Raw genomic sequence first — 27,055 nt, forward strand, 5'->3', positions numbered from 1 at the left:
TTTTTTTTTTTTTTTTTGTCTGTTTACTAGGGTTGCTCTTTGAACATGTGTATGTACAGGAAGGAATTTATTATGGTTGAGAAGTAGGGCTGAGAGTCAGGAAGTCTCTTTCTGCTGTGCCTCCGATTTTATGTTCCAATCCTGGCCAAGTTTTTTATAACTTTGTGCTTTACCTTCCCTCCACATAAGAGCTTGTTCACTTTCACACTTGGATGTGAGGCTGTCTTAATTGCTAAATGTAGTTTGAAGCCCTTGGATGGAGAACCCTTATTAAATATAATCTTGAGATAATTACAGTGATTAGTGAATGTGACAAAAATATAGAAAGATTAAAATTTTATATTTTTAGATTAGATTTCAGCCAAGCAAAAAGATCAGTTAGGAGACTTCATTTGTTTCACCTCCATCAGTCTCTGGAAAAGTAGGTGTAGAGGAAACAGGGCGGGACATTTTGACCTCAGCTGTCTTTGGGAGCTGCCTTCTCAGCCACTCCTAAATCACTATGACTTCTGCTGGGAAGTGGCTCACTGCCATCTTAAAGTGTGGTGATGGTGTCCACCTATGCAGGTGTTGCAAAGCTGCTGTGGCACTGAAAATTGCCTTTTTTTCCCCCTAAAAATTTTTTTTATGTGGTAGGCAAGTCTTCAAGTGAGCATTATAAAACTTAGGATAAATAGAGTATTTTTATCTAGCCAGCCTAATCCCTCATGACTATTGCAGAGGCACTTAAAGACTCCTCCATGTCAGGAAACTTGTTCACTTAATGCCTGTGAAATCACACATACAAATAAAAGTTGGTTGTGTAATTGCTTAAAATGGAAAAAAACCCTCAGAATAAAACTCTGGACTTCTTCCTTCTTTTGTGTCTGAAATGCTTCTCTTTTCCCTTTAGAATTGTTTCAGTTTCCTGTATAAGAGACACAACTGCTCTTCTGCTTGTAGAAAAGGAAACAATTTCCTTCTGTATGAGTTTTCAGGCTGCTAGAGTTCTTTTTTTCCCCCTCCCTCCCTCCCTCTACTCTTGGGTTGATGAAATAAGTCTGGTTGATCTCATGGTAGGCAGGTAGAGGTTAAATAGCATGAAATCTTTTTGACCTTTAATCTGTGGATTGGTTGGTTAAAAAGGGATGGGCTAAAAAATGAAGGAAAGGATCATAGGGATTAAAAGCTTGAAAAATGGATGTTGATATTCTTCAGAGGGAAGAAAAAAGGAATGTTTATAATATTAACAAGATGATTTTCAGTGGMTAGGAATAGACTGAAAGAAATCTCTAAAATATCAGGTAGGAGGAGAAATGCCTTTAACAAGAAAAAAAATTCTTGAGTTCTTAAACTCTCTTTTACACTTTTTTGACTTTAAAAAAGTGTTTATTCAGTTASTCTACAAATGTGATTGACATGACATCAAAACTTGAAATTTCTGTTTACTGTAGATGCAGAAAATAAGTTAAATGCCTTTCATTTCAAACACTGTGACAAGTCCTGGCTCTTCTCATACTAAATCCCAAGATTAGAAATTCAAAGTTTGAGTTGGCAGAAATTTGCCAGATGTTCCATGCCTAAATTTTTTTATTCAAAATACTTTTCAAGTGCAGAACTTGTTTTAAGAAAACCTAAAATATATTTAAAAAAACACTTGCTATAGTGAGCACATATGAGGAATGATAGGAAAAAAAGAAGCCTCATGAATTATTTTGGAAACTATTCCAAGCATAGGGCGTGAAATGGTCRGGGTAACAGAACTTGTAGAAAAATATCTGTAATTGGTCTAGTTCTAAAGCAGTTGTTTACTGTTTTTCATGTCTTTAGTTTAAGTTTTTGCCCAACATGTGTTCTCTGGGCAGATTAAAGTGGTCTGTTTCTGTGTCAGGATTACTGGTGTTGCTGCACTGGTTCTTGAGGATGTATTGTACTTTCATGCCACATTACTTGCAAGTACTACATCCAGTGTTTACAGCCTCTGTCAGTTTTGGCCTAATAGAGGCTTCTGACTTTATGCAGAGGACTTTAACCTCTACTTGTCAGAGGTAGCACAAAGCCCACAGTCACATTCCTATACTGTTTTTTATAAAGTTAAACATTATGAAGCTATTGAAAGAATTTGCCATAGTTATTCAGTAAGATTTACGTGAGTTCATATTGTTTCAAAAAACCCAAACCCCATGGTATTAATTTGGTTTCCCTCATAAAACTGGAATGGAAGAAGTTAAATGGGGGGGGGGGGGGGGTAACATAAGGATTATACAAGCTGGTAAGCTAATTAGTTTAGATAAATAGTGACATGAAAATGCTTGTCAGGGGAGAACTGCTGCCAAATTGCAGAACTTGGGCTTGATTAATGTGAAGAATTACTACTTTCTGAATGTGTAAGTCAGCAAATAACCTCTTTAAATTCTGCACAATAAGATCACTTAAATGATTATTTAGCATATGATTAGTATTGGTAAACAGCAATTACAAATACTTCAGCTGACTTTCCCTTATAACTGATTTTTCCTTCCAGCCCATATCCTGAAGTTTTGGGTGGACGAAGGTAATGCTTCTTGTGTGATAATTAAAATGTTTCTGCTGCAGATTTGGAGAAATGGAGCGATGCTCTCGAATGCAAAACATAAATGGTTCATTTTCATTCAATCTCTGTTAGTAAACTTCCTGGAAGTGGTAAGGTGTTTTTCTGGGAGACATTGGTTTGACCCTGGCAGGAGAGGGTGGGCTGGAACCTGCATCTCATGCCCTGAGCAAGTKCTCAGTAAGGAATTTTCATGCTTTGCTGTAAGGGAGTGAGTCCTCTGAAAGAAAGATGTCCATCTGTGGAAGTATTCAAGTCCATGGGGGGATGGGGCTTTGAGCCACCTGGTCTAGGCAAAGGTGCCCCTGCCTCTGGTGAGGGTTTTGAAACTAGATGATGTTTAAAGTCCTTTTCAACCCAAATTGTTCTGTAATAATGTATTTAGCTTCAGAAAAAGTCACTACACTGAGAACAGAAGCTGCAGTTCCCAGTGCAATATCCTTGCAATARTATTTTGTTCCCCCAGTGGAGGTGGTAGAGGAAGCTCCAGGTAGTGCTGTGCATCGTACACTGTCCTGCACACCCCTTGCTCAAGTCTCTGGCTTTTGCCAAACTTTCTCAGCTGTTTTGTGAGGTGTAGCTGATAGGTTGTGGAAAGATCACAAAGGTCCTACTTCTGCTTACAAATGTTACCTTCACTTTCTCTGTAGTTGTTGAATTCCTTGAGTCCTGATACGTTTTTGTGGTTGATTTAAACAGTTTAAATGTGAACTGTTGCTCGAAGTAATCCTACTGCTTTCCATTTAAGCCCCTCTGCTTCTTTCTTCCCTTGTGCTGTGTGTACATATGCATCAGCAAATGAGGACAGTTATTTGATTTAAAACTAATCCTAACAAATCCATAAATTGCAGTCATAGCTGTGCTAATGCTAAAGCAGGGGATGAGGCAAAAAGTGCAGATGGGTAACTTGAAGAAGGACCAGTTCACTTAAACTGATTGGAGCCAGCAGTGAAACTGTGCTGGAGGTGTTGTGGCAATGTTCAACTTTGAGGCTTTCAAATCTGTATTGTTTTGACTCTTGGCCAGACATCAGCCTAGTCTTTGGCTGTGTGAGGTTTAAAAGCCTCCTCTAAGCTCAAGAGTGAGATCTGTGCTTCTGGTTTACTACCCTATAATTTATTTTCATGTAAATGGTTTGAAACAATGATATTTATAACATAATAAAAGAGAGCCATGTGTGCCTAATTGTTTTTTTCCACAAAGAAGGATAAAAATGAGCAGTAATACTGACATAGTATGCATAATCATGCTTTCCCATTTAAGATTAATGGGGGTGATAAAGGATGACAGCTTTGTAAGACAAATATCTGATCAAGAGTGCATTGAAGATGCTGAAGTTTTCTTACTGACTTCAGGGTGTTGGATGCTTTGGGCCAGCTGTCTTCACTACTAATACTAGTTTTCATTTTCACTGTCATACAATTGCCCAAAGATTCAGACCAACCAGTTTGGAGAGTTAGAAAATCACAGAAAAATATGCTACAAGTACCTCATGTCACCTGCAGTTAAAATGGACAGAACAGAGAGTCAGGTAGTAGGGAGATGGACTCAGGTTGAGATTGTAATTTTTGGGTCTAACATCAGAAATACGTTTATTTGCAGCCTCCTATTTCCTTGCAAGTATATGTTAAAACCTGTTTTGTTTTTGCTGTGGCCAGGCGTTAGTTTCTATGCTTCAGAGCTGCTATAGAAAATGCTCCCTGAATGACAAATAAAGAACCTGTTACATACTTAAGGAAAAACAATCGAGAAATCTACATAGGAGAACTACAGGATTGAAGTATCTTAATTGAGGTGCCTTGTACGAGCTCTTCTTAAACAAGACATTTTTATGTAAGGCTTCTGGCTGCTGCTCTGCTGTGCTTGTGGGTGCGCTTTGGGTTTTGCTTTCTCCATGAGTTTGACATTCGTATATCTGCAATGAAGCAACTGAGCTGCTTATAGCACCCCACTCTAACCAAAAGCATTTTCCTTACAGTGAAAGTAAAGACAAGAGAGCAAAAGTGCATTCCAATCAAAGTAACTCCTTTAAATTTGAAAACTGTTTCTGTGGATTCTTTGCCCATCTTCCTCAGAAATATCAAAAGTGTATATATATAGGTGCATAGAAAAATCTTAGTATATCTACCTAAGTCAGTGTGAAAATGGTCTGTGTCCTTACCAGAGGCAATGTAGTGAAATGTCAAGGTCAACTTGTGTTTTTAAGCCTTTCTTTTATTCTTTATATTTTCAGTCAGATAGGTTTTCTTGATGAAAATGCAACATAAATCTATGAGACTTATGACTTTATAATCTCATGTGAAAGTATGTGAGAGGTAAATTTAGGAGAAATGGCTGAGCTGCAGTTCTGGTTTGTTTTTTCTAGCACAAATATGAGAAGTTGTAAAATTCAACAGAACTTGGAATTGCTGTTATTGTCTAATTTATGTGAGAACTTTACACACTCTGGAGTTTGAGAGCTAAAGGGAAACATTTTAAGAAGCTGATTAGGCTTTCCTTAAATTTAAGGGAAAAAAACTAGGACCAAAAGACTTGAATTTTCTCAAATTAGGATGTAGAGCACAGTAGTTGCCTCAGAAATATTGAACTTGGGTTTTGTTTTGTTTACAAATGACCTAGAGTTTCTCACAATAAAAATGCAGGGCTTTAATATAAAAGATCCTTCACTGCATAGCTGTGTAGCAGAAGGGTGTCCTGTGGGGAGGAAAATTTTTGCATTGGTGCTGTTCAAATGTGAAGGGGGGGTGGGATCTGGTTTGTTGTCTTTCAGAAAAGTGCAACCAAACATGATCTTTATCTTTTTAAAGCTGTAGGTGTTAAAACTCAAAGTAAATGTTGCTTTCCTAGATCCTTGTGAAGTCATCCAAATAGAAATGCACTGGGTGTTAAACACTGGGAGGATGGACAAGATGCCCCCCACTATGGTCCCTTCCAACCTTAACCATTCTGTGGTTCTCTAATATCCCACATGATTTTGCTCCAAATATCTAAGGGGGAAGTGTTGTGCCTTCCAGTGCTTTTTCCAGAGCCGTAGCTGGCCATCACTGATCAATCTTCATTAAAATTCTTATGTGGCCCTGAGAAAAGGTACTGAATATCACATCTTACATTATTTTCTGCAAAATAGTACTGGCCTAGTTTGCAGAAATGTGARCTCAAACTTCTTGCAGATGTTGATGTGGTCCAGGTGTGGTCTGCATTTGCCACATCCACACACTCACTTAGATAAATTGCTTAGGGCTTTTTGCATCTTTTTATTGTTTTTGCCCTTCCTTGCTAGTTCATCTAAATTTTTTGATCCTAGAAAAGAATTAAAGCAGACATATTGCATTGTTTTAAGGTTTCTTTAGTCTTCTTTTTTAAGGATCCTCAAATAGCTGCATGGTTATTCCACATGTTTTAGTGTAATATGCTTCTGAATCCATCATTTACTAAAGGATACTCTTACATTTGGTAATGCTAGTTATGATTTTTTCTCTGCTTCAGATCTGTGCAAAACTAATGCTGATACCATAATTCTGCTGGCATAGCAATTCTTGCACTATTTCTCATATGGTTATACAAATTTACAGTTTGTAGTTGTGGAAGCCAATTAATGCTGTAGATCCGTAAAATTACCCTTGAAAGGAGTGATGGGAAGTGAAGGAATAACCAGGAAAAAGCTGGGGTGGTAAGAAGAGTAGCACTTTTTATTTCTTTTCTTTGTAGAAAGCACTGTAGTACCTTTTACCCCTTTTAAACAAGGACATGTCATGAAARGWCAAGGGGGAATGGCTTTAAATTGAAGGATGTTTGGTTTAGCTTGGATATTGGTAAGAAATTCTTTACTGTGAGGGTGGTAAGGCACTGGAACAAGTTGTCCAGAGAAGCTGTGGAGGCTCCATTCCTGTAAGTGTTCAAGACCAAGCTGGATGGGGCTCTGAGCAACCTGGTCTAGTGGAAGGTGTCCAGGGGGTTGGACTAGACCTTGAAGTCCCTTCCAGCCCAACTCATTCTGTGATCTGCCTCAGAATTAGCTGCAATACTTYGAGAGAAAACAAAGAGGAAAAATATTTAGTAATTCTTAAAATAATGGATTTATAAAATTACTAAAAAGTGAATATGAAACAGGTATGACATTTTAGAAAATACAGGTACCAGTGTTTTTCAAGTTTTTGTTTCAGGTCTGTTAAGCCAAGCTATTGAAAAGTTTGTGGTATTTTTAGTGGTTTTTATGCTATTCTATATCACACTGTCAAAATTCATTATTTATTTTCAGTTTGGGAAGAATGTTTCRTGAGGTTCTTTAAAATAACAGCCCAAGATCTTCTTTAACATTGTTCTGTTAATTTGATTTCCAGGGTAGTCTTCCTTACCTCTATTATACTGCATTTTGGCTAATAGTTRCATAACTGCTTGCAGGGCAGAAATATATTATTGGAGATACCTTCCTAATTCTGGCAGCTGAGCACTGAGAAGCTCTGCATGTGCTTCTGCTCTGAAAGCCAAGCACAGCAGAGTGACTGCCAGGACTTGTCTGCCTTGAGCTCATACTGAGGGATAGACCAACTGAGTTGAGATATACCATAATAATAGTTATACAAGTATTGGCTTAAATTGAGATTAAACTCTTCTCAAAGGAAGGGTTTGTGCCCAAAATGTTATGACAGCAATAGTTTTGTTACAACTTCAGGTTTTTCTTTCTTCTTTGTGATGTGTAATTTTCTTCATATTGAAACATTTTTCAGAAATCATTGATAAATCCATCACGTAAAACGGTTTTCACACTAATGTTGTGATGTTTTGCTATAAAGCATGGCATATGGTTTCTGGAACTCCAATTTCTATGCTATTTTTCTCTTTTAGATTATATAGAGTACACTGCAAGATATTTATAGTCCTTTTTTCCTTTAAATATCACAGTCTGCTCTTAATGGTTTCAAGACATGTACCAACCCCTACCTAGTAGTACTTTTTYTGGGTAATTGCTCTTTCTGTGCATGGAGATTATCTGTTACATCCTTTTTTGTTCAATTTTTGATTCGTTGACTCCTTGGTTATGTTGGTAAGAGATATTGTCCTACTCTTTCAAAAACTGCTGTCTGCAAAGTTTCCTGGCACACTTACCGCTTTTAGGTTGATAACAGAATTGTTAGTGGTCCATGATACTTAAATTTGTCCAGCTAATGAGGTACTGGAAACAGCACAAGACTTGAAGCTGAATCACAGGCTTTAACCAAAAGTCTCGGAGGCACTTCATTGTCATGTTTCCACTYGTACTTATAAAAATATTTCCCAGAACCACTCTTACTTGTTGTTCTGGGAACTGGGACTATGTAAGTCAATTAGAAATGAAACCGATAGAAAATGTGGTGCTGTGACAATTTGATTGTTACAATACTAATTATGTAAATAAATCTTCTTTACCGAGATGGCCATTTTGTGACTCAAAAGGTCCTCTGAAGAAAGTAACTGCTTAAGTACTGTTTTGCTCCCCAGTGTAAGAATTTTTCACACACAGAAATAACTAAATAACTGTTACTTCTAGTATTGTGTGACATTATTTAACATAATGGTCCCTTAAACAGCTCTCCTCTACTAACTGTGCTGAAAATGTTTACTCTCCGTAGTGTTCTCCCACTTTGAAGTTGTTGCTATAATTCTCAACCTCAAGATCCTTGTCAGGACTGTTACTGGTTGCTATATTGTCATTTCAAAAATCAAATGGTTTGCATCATGTGGCTTTTGTTTTATTGTACACAATTTCCTGTGTGGAGACTGGCGGGAAAGTGGTATTGGTTCAGTTGTCCTTGAGATCTTTGTCTCTTGCCAGAAAATTTTGAGATTTGTCCAAGAATTAGTCATTCTGAGCCTGGCTGCCCTGGGGAGCTAGGTAATAAACTTGCTAATTACTTCAGATACAGATTGTTTCTGCAGCAGCACTGTCAGTGCAGAACACAGACCCCTCCGAAGGATGCTCATAACAATTGCTTTGGGGGAAAAAAATGTGTGGCAGATGAGCCTAAAATGATATTCTCTTGGATAATGTTCAGCAAAAAATAGCAATGATTATTGTATTTTGTAGTTCTTTGTGTACCTGCCTGTGCAGTTGTGTGAGTTGAGCAGAACTGCTGAAGGAAGTGGTGCAAGAGCTGCAAACCATGTGGTGGCCACCTGCTCAGGATCATCCTGAGCAATTTAAGCACACTTATAAAAGTTCTGCTTGTGGACTGTTTCCCAAAACTACTTTCAAAGAGACTTTTAAAAGTTAGTCTCACAGGCTTGGCAAATAGGAGCAGTCCTAATGACTAGGGTTTGTTTTTTCCCTTCAGTATTCAACTGGTGATTGGTGGCAGAGCTACAAGGCAATAACTGTCAGAAATTTCCTTGTTTGCCAAGGATTATCACTGGTCTATGTAATGTTTTTGAACATAACTGATAGTTTTAGTCACTGTGTTGACACAGAAGGTCAATCAGCTTTATGGTTAAAAACTGTTTTCACAGAATTCCTTCTGTACTGCTAGGAAGGATATTTTGATGATGCTTTTGTGCAGTGAGAGACCCTGTAAAACATAGAGAATTGGTTTATTGGTCTTCATTTGGTGAAGAGTAATTTCAGGAGTGGAGGGGCTGAAAACTATGGTATTCATTATTCTGAAATAATGTTCAATTTCTAACAAGATTTGCCCAAGTCTCTCCAGAGACTTCTGAGGAAGAGTGGATTATTGCAAAGCTATGAGAATGGATTTGCAGCATCATTTAATGCAGCACAAGTATAAGATGCATATTCAGGCTGTGGCAGCCTGGCTTTCCTTCTCCAGAGAGATTTGAACTCCTTTATCACTAGCTATGAAAGGAGATCCTCACAAAGCTGAATGAGTCTATTACTTGATCTCAAATGCTGAAGATGAGTAGGATAGGAATAGGACTTGTATTAAACATACACAGACTATAAGGAGGTAAAAATGTCAATCTGTCAGTTTCTTGTATGAATTAAACTCCTAACACTGTAGTTGTTAATGTTTTTCTTTACAAATTTTGTAAGAGCAAGCCCCAGTATGAACATAATTTATATAGCACAACTCATGTGTGAAATTAGGACCCGATCCTTGATTTTGTCGGGTTTTTTTCGTGACCAATACTATTTCAGTTTAGACCATGTAATCTACTTTGTTTTAGCAGGTCTGAATTATTTCAGAATTCTGGTAACTAAATGTCGCATGAAACTTCTGAAAACACAGTTGCAAGCAAAAGCCAACTTTGTGGGCATGCAACTCTCCCATGGGAAAGAGGGTTGGAAATCGCTTGTACTGATCCAGTCCTTGCACTTCCATTCCCAAAGCTGTCAGTTCTAAACTGGCTTTGTTTTGCTTTGCAAAATCACAGCCATTTTTTATCACATTTTGGAGAAGAATATTTCTTAACATTATGTGTTGTATTGACTGATTCAATAATTTGAAAACAAGCAAAAGAATAAAAGAAGGCCCAAGGCAAAAACAACCTCACCCAAGGGACCTTGGCATTGAGATATATACATAGTTAAGTGCTAAACACTGCATTAAAATTTAATGTGAGCAAATAACTAAAACCTGAAAATATATTAGGAAATTATTGCCAAGAATAAAAACATAAAGCACATAGAAAACAAAGACAAAAGCAGGTTTTTTATTAATGAACTACTAATAGTACTGCTCCTCAGGGATTTCCTCTGTGGTCAGTGGAGTACACCCAAACCCCAGGGTAGCTCTTCCCCATATTTAAGGATTTAGGTATTTTGTTTAAACTTTTCATGGAAACCGAAGTCCATCTAAACACGTAGTTGGGATAGAACAAATACAAAGATTGGGAAGCTAGGAAGCACCTGTATGTCCTGTAGTTTTGCTGTAGCCAAATAAGGACTAGCAAATAAGAACTTCCTCCTGTTTTGTCCATAAAAGGAGCTTTCAGATGGGGAAAAAATAACTGCAGATGCTTGTGATGGAGGCGTTGCTGCATGGAAACATCCTGCAAAGCCTCTTTTAACAAAGCCCCACTTAATTCACAGAGTTTAGCCTTGGAGAGCTAGTTAGCCCTGGGTATTGTGAGAGGGAACTGAGTCAAATGTCAGTCTTATTCTTCATTCTGATGCCAGGGGCCTTGTGACCCCAAGAAATTTTAAGTCTTCATTGCTTTCTCGCTTTTCGCACTAATAAAATGAAGTTTCTGTAGCCATCACAGCGAAGTCTCAAACGAAAAGCAGCATTTTGCTTAATTAGTGAAATTTATTCTGTGGCTGTATCTAGTAACGTTAATCACTTACTGAGCATTAAATTAAAGTAAAAACTGCAAATCTCCTTTCACATTAAAGGAATGCATTGGAGGTGGCCTGTTCACCCTAAGTGCTGCTTGAAAGCTTTAAAAAGCAATATAAAATTTGTAAAAGATAGCGTGAATAACATTGCTTTAGAAATGAGTTCCTGGTAAACATTTCTGTTCGATTAAGCTGGACCTGGGGGTTAAAGTTCTTCTGTGGCTATTAGTTATAGAACTGGTAATTGCATGGTTAATGATGTTATATTTCTCTCATTTGAGTGTTGAAATCAAACAGTGGGACTGAAGCAGAAGTTTGCCTTCATTAGCTTGAAAATGCCCTGCAAGCTGCAAAATGCACTTTGAATTAATTAAATAGAATATTTTTTCATGTGTAAGTATAAAGAAAGAAGACAGGGCTGTAATTAAACCCATCAGTTTTGCAGCAGGGGAAGTAGTTGCACTTGAGAAAATCCCTCTGTGTTTCTGTGTTGTGACACACAGGTTTTTTTTGTGAGGCACCAGTCTTGTCAGTGCAGCACCTACTTCTCCAACTATGTGGCCATGCATTTTGGAAGGGTACTGGTAAGAGTATTAGGGGACCCTGGGCAAAGAGCACAGAGGGCAGCACCTAATGGCTGAGAGGAAGGTGGAAATGGTCAACAAAACACCCACTTTAAATGTCACCAGGTTTGAAAGCTAAATAACCTCTTTCTGCTTGTGCAGCTGCAGGGCTGACAAGTTTGTGCCGTCAGCGTAGGTGACACAGCTGTGGCTTGCCTGAGGGCACGCGCTGAGTGGGGCTCTCACATCCTGCCATTGCTGTGCTGGCAGCTCTGCGCTGCTGTGGCCACCTGGGTTGCAGCTACCTGTTGGTCTTGCCACATTCTTAACCAGAGCATCAATTAGTGTTTGTGGGAACCAAATGAGATGTGTTAACTCACTGCATCTTGCTGTTTGGTCTCTGTGGRTAGATGCTTCCACACAAAGGATACCCTCGTGCTGACTGTACTCATCTAACTGATGGGAAGCAGCAGTCAGTTTTGTACATTCTTGTCAGATAAAATTCCAAGTGTCTATCAGGTTATGGAATAGGTTGTTGTCAATAAATGTACAACACTGTGTACTTTGTTTTTTGCTCTTTTCTGCTCTGCTCTCAACCTTTGTGGTGTGGCTTCCCTTGTCTGTTCTTTCTGCTTGTTCTGATTCTGCTTGTGATTCTTTGGAGAGTAGACTTAAGTCTGGCTTTCCCTGTTAACTTTCTGATGGTTTAGTGCATTAAATTGACTTATGTGGAGTTTGACTGGTTGTCGAGGCTGGCAGGTAGAAGAGGAGTGGAAATAATGCAGAAGTAGGCAGATCCCTTCCATGTGTCCCCATACCTTATCAAAAGTAATCACACTCTGAATAGAGTGAGCAAAATTGGAGCCGGGGTGAGAGAGGACCTGGAACTGCTGGTCTCAAGTGCTCACTCAAGAATTGTAACTTCTGCTTCTGTTTCTAGACAGAAGACTAATTCCCTTTTATCAATCCCTTTTCATCCTTCATTAAAAACAATACTTTTCGAGTCACTAATTGCTAAAATGTGAATTGAATGAAGCAGGGTTCACCCTTAGTTAAGATATCTCAGCAGTGATTACTCTGGGAAGGAAATTTGGAATCTTCAGAGCAAAGTGAAGTGCTAGTGGGAATAATAAAAAAGGAAGAGGCCAAGTGGCTGAAGAATGAGAAATAGAGAAGGTCATGTGTCTGCGTTTCCAGCAAGGGCAACACTGAGAGACACAAGTGAGAAGGGCATGCACTCCTAAATGGAGGGGAAAATTATGCAAACCAGTCCAAGAGCTAAACTGGTTGAGAAATGATGGAGAAATAACTGTGTGGCTATGAAGCAGTAACTGATGTTTTTTCTGCTATGCATGAAATAACTTCAGTATTGCCAACATCATATTTTAAAAGTTGCAGTGTGAAAAATTGTAAATCTCGCCACTCTCATCTTGTTACTCTGAATTTTTATTTGATGCACTTTAAAAAAAAAAAAGTGGGGTTTTTTAGAAATAAATCTAAATGAAGAATGTCTTGGTGATAGTTCTAATTCTAATAAATCTAGTCTAGTTTTACTAGGCTATTTCTTATTGCCTTAGCCAGGTGATGCTGCATGCTTCACATACATGCTGTGCTCCTGTTTTTAGCTATAGGTTTGTCATCTGTGCCATTGCATTTTAATACTGAAAATGTGCATTTGGAGATGCAAACAGACCATGGACCATCAGACAGTGATTGTGTACAAAGCAATGAGCTGGCAGATTTTACTGCAGTCTTTTGGGGAGATCATTTGAGAAAAATGCTGAATGTCTGGTTTTGCCCACTTCATCCTAAGTCTTATAGACACTGCTTCCCCTGCCTCCTACCCTSAAGAAGGCACATACTTGCAATCAAATATTCCTCTGTTGCTTCAGTAGTTTGGATGCTGCACTGTTGAGAGGCAACATTTTACTCAAGATGAGTCTCCTGTTCGAAGAAATTAAAACCAACACAAGCCATTAAACCTGTGCTTTCCAATTTATGTATAAATATGGTGCCAAAATATTTTCCCATGCAGTCCTGCTGTCTCAGCACAATCCTCTTCTCTCTGTGACACACAAACAGGCTGAGATGTTGTTTCTGYAAGACTGCTGTTTATTACTAACGTCAGCAGAAGGACTGGTGTGGTTTCAGCCAGAACCTTCTCCATTCCACTTATATCCTCCCTGCATCACCTACCCTGAGCTCTTAGTTTCAGATGTATTCCAGAGGACTTGTTTAAAGTACTGAGAGCTAGCCTCAAATCAAAATAGGGTTTGTTTTGGGCCATGAGAGACGTAATGTATGCAGAGTCACTCTTAACTCTTTCCAGAGGTGGCTCTGCAACATGATAATGAAGAGACTAAATAGTCCCCAGTGCAGTTGACTGTGGTTTATATTGTCAAATGTAAAATATTGGGTAGATGTTACAGCAGAAATTGATTGACAATAGTTACAGCAGTGACTTTCAGTCACCAATAGGTTGAGGTTTCGTTTAGCTGATTTTGGGTGGGGTTTTTTGGTTGGTGGTTGGTTGGTTTGGTTTTAGGTGTTTTTTGGCTTTGGGAGGATTTTTTGTTTGTATTGTTTTGTGGTTTTTGATATACAACCTTTTATTTGTTTTCTTGTATTGATTACTCTTCAGAAATTACTTCAACAGGAATTAGTAAGGGATTCTAGAATACAACTATGTCTCAGATCTGCAGTCTGCTCTTGAAATAGGAAAGAAGTGTTTGATGTATTTAATAGCTCAAAGTTAAATGGTTAAAATTTGTCTTGCAAAGCAGGAGTGTTCCGAAGTACTCCAAAATTTTAATCTTCTGTTGAGAATCACATCTGGAGGTTGGTTTTCGAGAAGAAGGAACAAAATTCATTCAGAGTGGTTGTCTGTTCTTGGTGTGATGTAGGATTCCTRTAATTTTTCTAGGGGTCGCCTCTGTTCGATCTTATCAAGCAGTCAAAAGAACGAGAAGGCCAAACTGATCAGCCTGAGCCCACTTCTAGTCTCAATATGCCTCTCCAGCATAACCACACTGCTGCAGACCTGTAAGTAAATGCCTGGGATCTAGGGAAATGTGAAGTAGATATCACCCTTAATATCCAAATCCACATGTTTCTCTTTTCCTACTTGTTAGGCTTGATACTTAAGTTATGTTAAGCCATTTTATTTGCAGATATTCATTATACATAAAAATTTAAATCAAATGCTGAAATATTTTTCCCCAACCCTATCAAGCTTGTAATTGCAAACTGTTGCATTACTTGCCCAGGAATAAATAAGTCTCTGTATTAGGTATTGGGGATGAACAGGTAACAACAGCAATTTATTTTTCTAATGGGGAAGAGGCGAGAGTTCCTGAGAGTATTATGCATATAGAATTGTTCCTTTATCCTGTGATGTTAAGTGCTTAATATATGTTGAATCTCCAGATACCTTTCTCCTGTGAAATCTCCTAAGAAGAAAGCATCTGGAACTCCTCTAAGTGCTACTTCCACTCCAGATGCTCAACCTGCTGTGATTCCCCAAACACAGAAACCACAGAAATCTACCTCCCTTTCTCTGTTCTACAAAAAAGGTTTGTTCCTTCTGTATGTGCTGACATTGTAAAGGTAACTCTTGTTTTTTTATCCTTTTTGGATTTTGGCATTCAACATTTCTGAAGAGTTTATTGCAGAATCTGTAGTGAACAMCATGCAAACCTGTGGAAGAATGGGCAGAATGGTGCCAGCAGGTGGTTACTGTGTGTGCATTCTGCACGCTGCAGGGTCAAACTGGAAACTTACCTATCCTGGCTGTAAGAGTGACCTTATGGGCTCAGGTGGAGGGTGCTTCTGTCACAGCATCCTTTTCCGAGTAGTGACTATAAACAGATGTCATGGAAAGCTGAACAACTGGGCAAACATGGATGGTGCTTCCCCTGAATGCTTTCCAGCCTGGAACTCTGCCCAGCTTGCGAGTTTTTTGACCTTTTTGTGCTGTGTCTGCTTAGTAACTCTCAGCAGATTCATGTCCAGGTGCTTATTTAGACTCTTTGAATTGGCGTGGACACACATGTGCAACATTCTTTAGTGTGGCCTTCCATGTGTCTCTTGTGTGACAATCTTTTCCATTTATTTTGAACCTGGCTTCTACTACCTTCACTTGATGTGTGGTCATTTTTGTGGTTGGGGACAGTGAATGGTGCATAGCTGTCCCTTCTCCGTTGCATTCCTTTTATTTTGTACACTCCTGTTCTTATAAGGTCAGTTTATTTTTCTTTGTTCCTGAAGTGTTTCTACTGGCCTATCGTCGACTCCATACCCTATTCCTTCACCTTCTCTCYGAACATCCTGACCTGGAACCCTTGATATGGACCCTCTTCCAGCACACACTGCAAAATGAGTATGAGCTAATGAGAGACAGGCACCTGGACCAGGTAACATGAACAGAAAAGTTTCAAAAAGTTTAAAAATACTTTCCTGGAAAAAATGTTCCTTTACGTGCTTTAGCTATTAGGAATTTTACTCTGAGTTTTTATTAATCTATTGATCATTGAAAGGAGTATTGAATTTAGACTGAAATCTGTCATCTCAGTCTTTCAAGCCTTGCAATTACTTAATATGGCACCTTCAAATACATTTTCAGCTATTTTCAAAATAATGAAGACAGACCACAATTTCTAGTAATTTGTGTAAAAATACAGTGATTTTCTTTGGGAAGACAACATGTGTGGCTGATCAATTTTAATTGCAGTATGTGGTATGAGTTTGAGCTATCAGCTCCAGTTAGTTGTTTATCACATAAAAATGGAGGTAGCAATAGTTGACTTATGTTCTGGAAGTTCTTATGAAGTTGGGTTGCCTGCTAGTTTATAGAGCACAATCAGTAATAGAAAGCTTACTTTCTAACTTGAAATGAAGAAGCTGAATTAATTTTCCGCATTTTCAGTTGTTTTGTCATGTTTCTTTAATAGATCATGATGTGCTCCATGTATGGCATATGCAAGGTAAAGAATGTAGATCTCCGATTTAAAATAATAGTTTCAGCATACAAGGAACTTTGCAACACAAATCAAGAGGTATGAAAGTTCTTAAATGTTATTCCTCCATAAAAATCTTATAAACTAATTATTTTCCTGTGAAATCAAAACAAAGTACACTTGAACATACAAAAGAAAACTTCTGCTTCACTGCATCTCTATTTTGTGGAGGAGAAAGCGGACTCTAATACTACATATCTCATTTAAACATCTTGCATAGTTTGGTAACTCTCCTCAGAAAACAAAATTCATTCTGTCTTTTGAAAGATGGTAAATAGTTACTTTTGATTCTGTTTGAAGTCTAGATGAAAAATTTGTGTCTAGAGCTAGTGGGATTTTCAAATTAACACAATTTCCTTTATGAGTTGTCTAACTTCCATAGAGCATTAAAGAAAGAGAAGCAAATTACTTTCTACAGAAGCTTTTAATAGAAATACGATTTGATACCAAATAGAGATGTATGGTTATATATCAAACAGCTGTGTATGTATTAAAATCGCAGGCTTAATTCTAACATGARGAAGTTCCTTTCTTCATAGGAGCTTTAATGTACTAAAATTTTTGTACAGCACAGTAATAAAATCAACAGAAAAATCCTCACCAGTTAATGGAATTGTAGCATCCTTTCAGTAGCAGAATTTCTCATAGTGTATTTGTGGGTCTTGGCTAAACTCCAGACTTTTGTCTCCAAGCCTATAGAACTATTTCATCCCCATCAGGTCAGTAATGAGTTTTTAAGCCTTCTAAGACATGTACAGTAGTCTAGCCTTTTTGACACGTGTGTGTGAAAGCAAATCGTTCTTTAATTTGGAAAATGTTAAAACTGTGTTCCCACCAAGGGGCTGTGCCAGTTAATGAAGCAGGTGCCTGTACTGCTGTTCATACATGTTTGGAAAAATCCCCAAYAGTTAAGAGAAGTTACAATGACTTGCATACAATCCACATGCCATCCTAGCTCCTAGTCTAACAGAGACTTTGAGTGATTTTATGAGTTTGTCCAATGTAAAATTTTCATTCCTTTTTTTGTTTAAATCTGTGTACAATTTTCTCACCCTGTGTAGACTTTCAAACGTGTTCTTATCCGGGAAGAACAATATGACTCCATCATAGTCTTTTACAACTTAGTGTTTATGCAGAAGCTGAAAACAAACATTTTGCAGTATGCTTCCAGCAGGGTAAGCCTTTAGCTCTGTTCATTATTCAATAGGCTAGAAATATATAGGCAATAAAACCTTATGATTATTTTATTGTTTTTATAGCCTCCCACTCTGTCACCTATCCCACACATTCCTCGTAGTCCTTACCAGTTTTCCAACTCTCCCCGGCGTGTCCCTGCTGGCAATAACATCTATATCTCACCTCTGAAGAGCCCATACAAATTCTCTGATGGGTTTCAGTCACCRACAAAGATGACTCCAAGGTCTAGGTACGTTGTTGACAAGCATTTCTTGGACTAAATTAAAGGTATTTGGGGGATTTTAGTGGAAGCAAGTTGGAAAACTGCACAGTACAGTTTGTCAGTAGTCTGAGGCTATCATAGAATTTTTGGTTAATAATTTTTGTCGTACTTGGAATCTTTATTTATCATTCAGTGCTTTTCTGTTTTGCTCAAGGAGTTTTTTGTTGGGTGTTTTTTTTCTCTTTTTTTTTAGTTTTTTTACCCCCTCTAAGAGTTTCCTGACCTGGTTGCTTAAATATTGTTGGTTTTGACCCTGCATGACACTCCTGAAAACCATAAATGAGCTTTGTAAGCTTGTTAAAAGGGAAAATACTTTTTTGCAGCAAAATGTTTGTTTGGCTGGCTGAACCGAACATTTCAAACCGTTGGTCACTAGCTCTTAGCAGATGAGGATGACAGCAAACGTACCCATTTCCAGTGGCTTTCCAGACTAGGATCAAGTGGTCCCACTGTGTACAAAAGTTTATATGTTATTGTGTATTTTGAGACGAAGTCCTGCATGATTTTGATTAGCAAACACCTAAAGGTAAAGGTGAGAAGGTGATTGCCAACACTGAAGGGTCTTCCTAATAGTAAAGGACAGACTATGGGGCTCACTGATTCTTTCAAGCCACAATTCATCTCTATCTGTGTGATTCAGTTCATTTGGTGATTCAGTACTCACTGGCTCCAAGAGAAGTGTCTCAACACAGAAAGCACAGTATGGATTTTTGCATTGTTAATACATAGAGAGAGAGAGAGGGAGAGAGGAAGAGACTTGTTAATGCCTTGTGCTAAGCTGTGCATCCAAATTAGTGGATGCTTCTGTCATTGTTAAATGTAGCTTAAACTTCTCTTCTTTGTTTGGCAGAATTTTGGTGTCAATTGGAGAATCATTTGGGGTGAGTTTTAACATTCTTAGTATCTGGTCTTAAATGCATTTAACTTTTTGAGGAATGGGAGAGCCTGCTCACATCTCTAGAGCTGACCAGTGAGTGTGTCTGATTTAATATAGTAATTATAGGGGAGTTCTGTTAACTCCTTCCAAATACCCAGACTTCACTTTTAAAATGTGTTGCATTTGCATTTTATTGTAGTTGCTTTGGCAAAAGATAAAGACTCCAGGGTTTTAGAACTCCTAATTGTGGATATTCTAGAACTGGAGAGGTTTCAGGATTTATTGGCAATTCTTTCCCTATTTTCTTGTCACTTCAGACTTCTGAAAAATTTCAAAAAATAAATCAGATGTTGTGCAACAGTGAGTGCCAGCTGAAGCGCAGTGCAGAAGCAGGTGCTGCTGCCCCAAAGCCACTGAAGAGGCTGCGCTTCGATATAGAGGGGCAAGATGAGGCAGATGGAAGGTGAGAGATTGTCCTGGGCTTTTCAGAAACATTGCTTATCAGGGTCTTCATCCTAATTTCTTTCTGATCTCCTGTCTTGTGTTAATTAATCAACTTTAGCAGCTCTGTCAMATGAGAGATGGTGGCACGAAGCTCCTCAGTTACACGCTTTGATGTCAGAAGCGTTTCACCTTGATTCAAAGTTTAGGTTATGACGTAAAAAGTTACTTTTATTAACTTAATCCTATGCTTTCTGTCTGCAGTAAACACCTACCCCAGGAGTCCAAGTTCCAACAAAAGCTTGCAGAAATGAGTGAGTATTACTTTTCTCATAATCTGCACAGCACTGAGTGCCTTGTATAAAGCCATTTGGGCCCACTCAGGTGAAAACATTGCTTAACACCAAGGTGATTTGGGTAACTTGCCTAGCTTTTGTACTTGGTGCATTTTATCTTGAAAATGCAGATTACAAAATGGAAATTCATGTACACAGGAAAACCATATATAGTTTTTTTTGTTGCTTTGCTGAATACTGAAATGTGTGAGACAGCTTTTTCTTCTAGTGTGGGTCAGCATTTCTTTCAGATCTTATGGGATCACTTTTCTGTTTTAAAATGAAACACGAATCTAGCTGATGAAAGTACAACGGCTCCAGCCCCCCATCCAAGTTGTATTTTCCAGTCATGAGAAGGAGCACACTTGGCCTGGCCAGGCATTCTCACTCTTTGGTGCAATTTGAGCTCTGCAGCTGAGCAGATTTGCCCATTAAAAACTCTCACCTCACTCATCAAAATAGTTCTGAGTGTGGATCCAAGCACCTCTTCTGTATTTTAAGGCAGGGAAGATGTTTCAGTGTTCACTTATGGTAGAGGTTAAGAAGGAGAGTTGTGTCTCGTGTCCAGTGGTGTTAGTGTGTGCAACTAAGGGGAAAAGGCATTTCTTGGGCAGGCTGTCCCTGGGATGGGGACACTGCTCAGCCCACAGCATTTGCCTGGCTACAAGGAGAGATTTCCGGTGTGACACAGACCATCTGCCCACCTTGARGATAGAAACAGACACAGTGAGGGAACAGAGACAATGAGAACTGAAGTGAACAGGTGGAAGGAATTTCATAAGGTGTGCAAGATTGAGCAAGAATTGCTGAAACAATGCAAAACTAGGTGTTTATCCTATAATGAGGGATTGGGGTAGTTTACAACAGAATAATGTACTTCTATTTTTTGTGTCGTTACAAATTTTTCCAGTAATTAGTTCAAAGTAATTATGAAGAAAATACTACATTCTTTTTGCTTGTTGCGTTTTTTTGTAGCATCTACTCGTACAAGAATGCAAAAGCAGAAACTGAATGATGGAAATGATACCTCAGCCAGTGAAGAAAAGTGAGATTCTTCTCAGGACCAGATTCCTCTCGGGCTGCACTGCTGGCCCTCTTATGATTGTGTTTGTTTTACAGCCTTCATTAATAGAGTTGCTTTTTTTAGTTGTTTTTTATTCCAATGCTAGTTGAAAGCATTTGTACTTTTTTAATTGTTAAATGTTTTCCATAATACTTTGCCTTATGATGTAGCATATATACAATGTAAGCCACTGAATTTAATTTATATATTTTTGAGGATTTTTAAAAGTCTTGGAAAGAATATGAGTTTCTTGTTGCAGCATTACTGATTTAAGCCAGTTCAGTCTCGTTGGATTGAATTTATGTCTAAAGATGAAAGTTAGCTAGAATGATTTGAAATGCACTAATTTTGTTTCTTAGATTTGATTTTTAGATTTTCATTACTTGCAAATTTTGAAAATGGTGGGCTATTTACTGCAAAGATTTCTGCCTCTGTTTGTAATTAGCACATCAAATTCCCATTAAATTTAACTGGACAGCAGTCGGGGGCTTTGCAGAGTTGGGGCCTCACCTCAGGAATACAACCTGAATTCCAAATTGATTCAATTTGTAGCCTTACTACTGAAACCAACACTTGGCATTCTGTAGTTTTGCTTCCCCTGTGTAATTTCAATGGGCAGTTACACTGTCCATCAGTTTGAATTTCATGGAATATGAATCCCACAGAGATTCATCCCAGAATCCCACAGAGAATCTTCCCCAGAAGCTGAAGCTTCTTCTCATATGCAGAGTAATTGATGTGCCCTTTCTTATCTTGGGAAATCTCAAGTATTATAAGAAAACCAAAACAAAACAACAAAGCTAAACCATAGCTGGCACACACAAGATTTCAAAATTCTAATGATGTAGAATTTTCTTGATTTCTTTGAATTTTCACCTAACTGTAGCCAAGCCAAACAGGCTGCGAAACAGCTGGAAGCTGAGTGTCTCCAGCTGGATTCCAAGTAAGAGTGGCCTGGGCTCTAATGGCACAGGGCATCTCCCGTTGGCCTTATTGCAGCGTCTGCAAAAACCTGAACGTGGTTAACACACGTTGGGAAAATCTAACTGCCTTATKTTACTGAAAAGGCAGTTAACTGGGCAACTTGTGAATGGTTGCAACCAGAAAAAAAACCAGAAAAAAACATCCAGTACTTTTTTCATCTTTTGTACTTGTAAATTACTGATTCAGATACTGGAACTTTTCTTGCAACAACTAAGTTTTGTAAAAAAGCCAATTAACAAAAGCAAATATTTTATTTCCAGGGGATTTAAATATAAGCAAATAAATTGTATTGCTGTAAAATTACYTGGTTTTATGAAATTCAGCTTTTGCACCTATTACATTTAAGAACAGGTACAGTAGAAAAGCATGCTATCCATGACACCAATATTTTAAACCAACATCTTCTTCCAGGTAGCTTATTTACAGATTGTTTAGCTGATCCTAAAGTACTTACAGTAGGAAGTTTTAATGATCCATTCTTGTGTTGATTCAAAGATAACCCTAGAGCTACTAAAAATTCTATGAGCAGAAAACTGATTGTAAATTAATTTTAAAGTAATATTGAGGGCTTTTTAAAACTCAGTATGGCTTGAGCTTTCTTACTGATAAAATGTACCGAAGTTTCAAGAATACCTTATGTTTTATTTTCTCATTTTTTTCAGTTTTGGAGACAGGATATATGTTAACTGTGGAGTACACTGACTGTACGCTCTGTTACAGCAGTCAAGGCTCTTCCTTTGGCTAGAGGGATGATACAGAGTCCAGTATCTGAACAGAATCATTATTTCTTTACTGTGACAATGTATTTTTTTGGTTAAAACAGACTGAAGGCTTTACATCAAATGTAAAATATTATTTTATACAACTAATCAGTTTTTGTCCTTTCAAGATAAATAAAATAGCTTTTAAAAGATTTATAGTCAGTAATTTTCTTATACTAGATACATGATTTCATATGGTACCTAGGCAAATAAATGCATATTGAAACCAATGGCATTTTATCAGATACTGAAATCTCACTGTGGTTGACAGCACTTTCCTTAGAGCAAGACTTTGCTGTACTAAAAATGGTGTGGAATATTGGAACTGTCCCAGGGAAAATCAGGAATCGCAGCAGATGTTGGACACAAAATGTGATAACCATTTCAGGTGCCTAGCAACAAACATGCATTTCTGTAGAAAGCCGAAGAGCTGGGTGCAAGAGGTGGTCAGGTAAATTGCTTCCTGGAAAGACCCACCTCTGTCCACTGGTGCTTAAAGGAATTTAATCTGTTGGCTTGTCTGTGTAGCCATCCGAAGGTGGATGAGCTGACCCCCATGGCACAGGAGTGGCTGCAGGAAGCCACCTTTATCAAATGTGAAGCAGCTGGAGAAGATTATGGCTATATGATACCAGTGCCCAGTACAAGCTCAAATACTTTAAAATGTAAGAAGCTGGTTATAATGTGCATTTGCTTAAGAAACAGTGATTGGTGTTGTGAGGACTAGTCTATTAATCACAATTTATTAAGTCACAAGGGCATTGATTTCTTTGAAATTCTTGCAATTCTCCAGCTTACAAATGCATTATCTGTGCMAGTGATTTCCTCAAGAACACAAATAGCCATTAAGGTACCTCTATGAAATATTATCTGATTTATTTCTTTTCCCCTCACACACAGTCAACTCAGTCTACAAGCATCAAGCTTTCTTCACTTTTACTGAAAAGAAAGGAAAAAAATCCCACTCATATTCTTTTAAATATGACATTTTTATTAATGGTTTATTGAACCAGGTAAGTTTGTAAAGAAACAAAAAATCATTTATGTTCAGGCTGTAAACTTCCTACATCATTGGGTGGTAACCAATGAGTCCTGCCTCTATGGGGCAAATAAATGCTTTGTTTTACAAGAAAGCCCATGGAAATTGTTCAGATCATATAAAAACACCAGTTTACACATTTACCAAGCAGTGTAACAAAACTCTACAGGTGGGTACAAGATGACAATGCAGTGCTGGCTTTTTGCCTCAGTAGCTTAGGAGAACCTTTAAATTACTCTGGCCATGTAATTTTTCTTTCCATTAGATTCCTTTCCAGAAAGTGGAACACAGCTCTTTATTTAAACCCCAGACACAGTTTATGCTTGACCATATTTTCACTTTTTAATAAATACTTTTTGTCTGTGGTATCCTAAAACAGAACAATACTTTATTAAGTATTTAACCTGTAAACTCTACAAACACGAGGTGGTTGCAGACAGTCTCACAACAGTAAAATGCACCCCTAATTTCTCCTGAAATGTCCTATGGTTGGGTTTCAAGCACATATTTACATCTGTGCACCCACATTTAACCACCTAAGCCAGTAAGGTTTTTTTTTAAACACTGACCTGAAAATGCATGCAACAAAATTTAAAAAATTAAATAAATATATGTCTCTATGAATGTAACACTATTACATCCAGGTCAGATGACACAGATGGCATGAATAAAAGCCAATGCTGACACATTGGATCTTTAGAATCACCCTCATTCAGTCCAGCGATGCTTCTTCTGAAAATTACAGGGTTTGTCAATTATTCTGAAATTGCAAGTAGGCTTTAATGTGTATGGTTGGTTGGAAATTAGGAGCGGGAAGGAAATAATGCACTGTCTGCATTAACCTCTACCTGTGTGCTGGTGTCAAATGCTTCCCAACACAAACCAAAATTCATCTCTTCCTCCAGCAAAGCTGTGGTTTTGATGAATCTGCATTATGTACTGGAAAGGTTTCAACYACCTCTGAACAATAAATACTGATGCAGCTGCCAGAAATGGACTTAATGCTGCTGAAAGAAGTCACACTCATCACTGAGGGGGTGGCAGAACGTGCTTGCTAGCAGTAGATGATCCAGTATATTTCTAGTGAGAGCCTGAGGCAAATGTCTCAAACAGAAGTAAATATTTACCACAGCGTTTTCCAAAATATTGGCTCATTGCCCTCTTCTTAACTAAATTCTGCTGCTTGTGTGCTTCATGTTTCCACTCACACCTGCAGGGACTGGGATGAAGAGGGGCACTACTCACTACTTTTCTGAGTATGTGCTGCTCTTTTTCCTCCTACTCTCCTCAAAAAAMAGGACTGTTTGAGAAATGAGCCTCCAGTATAGTAAAGAACAGCTATTTCCACCTTAGAAATGAGGAATGTGACAAATTAAGGGAGTTAAGTTCTTAGAAACCACATTAGAAGGTTAAAAAAGTCCTTGAAGGATTCTGTAGCACAGCAAGGACCTGCAGGAAGGTTGCACGACTAATTATATAATTAAATTAGGACTCTGAGCCTGGTCATCCAGCCTTTTGTCTTCCCCATTTGTAAAATACTGCAAAAGGCACTTGAAGTCACTTCACTCAAAGTTTTAAGAGAAATAAATTCTCAGGGTTAATTCACCTATTAGAAAATTCAAGTAAATGCTCCATGGGCTCCACACCTTCTGTAAGGGGCAAACCTCCCTCTGTGCAGCACTGGGTGGGGTTTGCCTTAACTGCCTTCAGTCAGTTAGAAATAGCCATCTACCCTACCTTAGCCACTGATGGTCACTGCTGGGAGAGAGGCATGTCCAGAGGACAGCTCCTCTCTCCTGAACAGCCCTGCAAAGAAAGTCCTGTGGTCACTTCACAGCTCTGACCACGGGAGAATCTGAAACACCTTATTTGGACAAGATACGTTTATCAACATCTGGAATAAAGTGTCAATTCACCCTTACTATTTACTTGTAAGTAAATAGTTTCAATTCACCCTTACTACTTACTTGTAAGTAAATAGTTACGACTTCAAAAATCACCTTTTTCTCCATTTTAACGAAGTTTGTCTACCTGGGGATAGACAGACAGGAATAAATAAACCTCAAGCGGAACTTCCTTTYCTTGAAATCTTGTTTGTGTCTGTAACTGGGAGGTTTTCTTCACAGTAAAACTCAGAGCGTGACAATTCATATCCAAACACACATGGCGAGTTGCATGGGTGCCAGGGACCATGCCTGGTGTAATGGAAAAGGAGATTCTTTTTATTCTGGCTAAACAATGAAACAAGTGCTGGAACTCAAAACTGTAATATCCTGCCAAAGCTCCTCATAAATAAACTCCAAATAAATATCAAGTGAGACATACCCACCTACAAACCAGAAAGCCTCTCACCCTAAAAAACTTGCATTATTTTACCATACATTCAGAAAAACAAGTTTGTATCTTCACTGGATTATAACCAGACAAAAAGAAGCCCACTATGGCATATTAATGCAGTTTTGAGACAAAAGTACACTATGAAGTTTTAGCAGCAAACAGGTCTCACTGTCCAAAAAAATAAAATCCAAACACAAGATGGTTTAAAAAAATTAAAAATTAGACAGACTAGATAATGGCATGCTTAGTTTGCTTGACTTTGAGTGGGAAACAGTAGTCGCTGCATTAGATTTTTGTGTTGCGTTCTGCCTGTTGGCAATGAACAGTCACCACACATCTACACTGCAGCCATCCTTACAAAGCCTACATTGTTAGTGGACTTCTACACATGCCCTAAGTTGATGGACACCAAGACTTTCCTTTCAAACCATTGCACATTCTGACCATGGAGAAGTTCTCCAGGAGGGAGAAGTATTTCCAGGAGGGAAGAGGACATGCTCTTCAACTTGGTTGTAGTCAGACCTCAGTTTCGGAATGCTCCCACTCTGCTGGCTTTGCTAATGAAGTTTTTCAGGAGGTCATGGTCCATTTCTGCAAAGCCTTGAGTTTGCGTAACAACAGTCAAATGGTTTATGCAAAATCTGAAGCAAAATTCTTCCAAGTCCTAGGAAGAAATTGAAATAATTTCTAATACGAATGACTGATAAAATTAGTATTTTTGTTTCAAATCTGCTAAATCAGCTCTAGAACTCCATCACATTTACTAGAATTTACAACACATTCATAAGAAAAGTTACTAGCAGGTGAAACCATCAACTTTCTCCTCACAGAACTACTAGAGCATCGATAACTCCTTTTCCTCCATGTATTGAATTTGGTAGTGGTCCTGTGAAAACTGGCAGATATCCTAGTCATGCTGAAAACAAAAGCAAAATATGATGCAACATTTAATGATGCTTGCTGAGGACAAASTGGATTTTGGGATACACGTCTTTCATGGCAAACCTAGAAACTGGATCCCTCTGTCTCACAGGATTTCCAGACAGAAGAAAAGGTTCTGTCTTSTCTTGGTCGCGCTGTAAGACAACACTCAGCTATTCAGCACAGGATGGGTACTGTACCCATCACGCCACACAACCAGGATTTCACACAGAGTATCTTTCCCACTCAAACTCCTTACAACAGTCGCAATCCTTCTCTCCGTGCACTGGGTCAGTCTCCTTTAGCTGGGCCCCATCTAACAAGGTGCAGTGAAGGAAAATGAGTTACCTTCTGCAGCCAGAGCTGGAGCCAGCAGTGAGGAAGTCAGAAGTGATACATGAGCAATAAACCCTTCAATGCTT

General features: G+C 38.3%; 2 protein-coding genes across 4 annotated transcripts in view; one reads left to right on the forward strand and one right to left on the reverse strand.

Annotated features, from left to right (window-relative positions):
• Positions 1–22,303, forward strand: part of RB1 (RB transcriptional corepressor 1) — a 69,907-nt gene extending 47,604 nt beyond the window's left edge. The window contains exons 18-27 of the mRNA XM_057367349.1: positions 14,325–14,443; positions 14,828–14,973; positions 15,668–15,813; positions 16,351–16,455; positions 17,478–17,591; positions 17,676–17,842; positions 18,726–18,756; positions 19,070–19,215; positions 19,458–19,507; positions 20,504–22,303. Coding sequence (XP_057223332.1) covers positions 14,325–14,443; positions 14,828–14,973; positions 15,668–15,813; positions 16,351–16,455; positions 17,478–17,591; positions 17,676–17,842; positions 18,726–18,756; positions 19,070–19,215; positions 19,458–19,507; positions 20,504–20,577 — 1,098 coding nt within the window. The 3' untranslated portion in view covers positions 20,578–22,303. The remainder of the gene's footprint in view (positions 1–14,324; positions 14,444–14,827; positions 14,974–15,667; positions 15,814–16,350; positions 16,456–17,477; positions 17,592–17,675; positions 17,843–18,725; positions 18,757–19,069; positions 19,216–19,457; positions 19,508–20,503) is intronic.
• Positions 22,304–23,205: 902 nt separating this feature from the next.
• Positions 23,206–27,055, reverse strand: part of RCBTB2 (RCC1 and BTB domain containing protein 2) — a 29,714-nt gene continuing 25,864 nt past the window's right edge. For all 3 annotated transcript variants that reach the window (XM_057367354.1, XM_057367352.1, XM_057367351.1), the window contains one exon: positions 23,206–26,376. In XM_057367354.1, the coding sequence (XP_057223337.1) occupies positions 26,236–26,376 (141 nt within the window). In that variant the 3' untranslated portion in view covers positions 23,206–26,235. The remainder of the gene's footprint in view (positions 26,377–27,055) is intronic.

The sequence above is a fragment of the Malurus melanocephalus genome, unplaced genomic scaffold (genome assembly GCF_030028575.1).
Source record: "Malurus melanocephalus ecotype Western Australia unplaced genomic scaffold, MMel_1.1 scaffold_78, whole genome shotgun sequence".
NCBI classification, from domain to species: Eukaryota; Metazoa; Chordata; class Aves; order Passeriformes; family Maluridae; genus Malurus; species Malurus melanocephalus.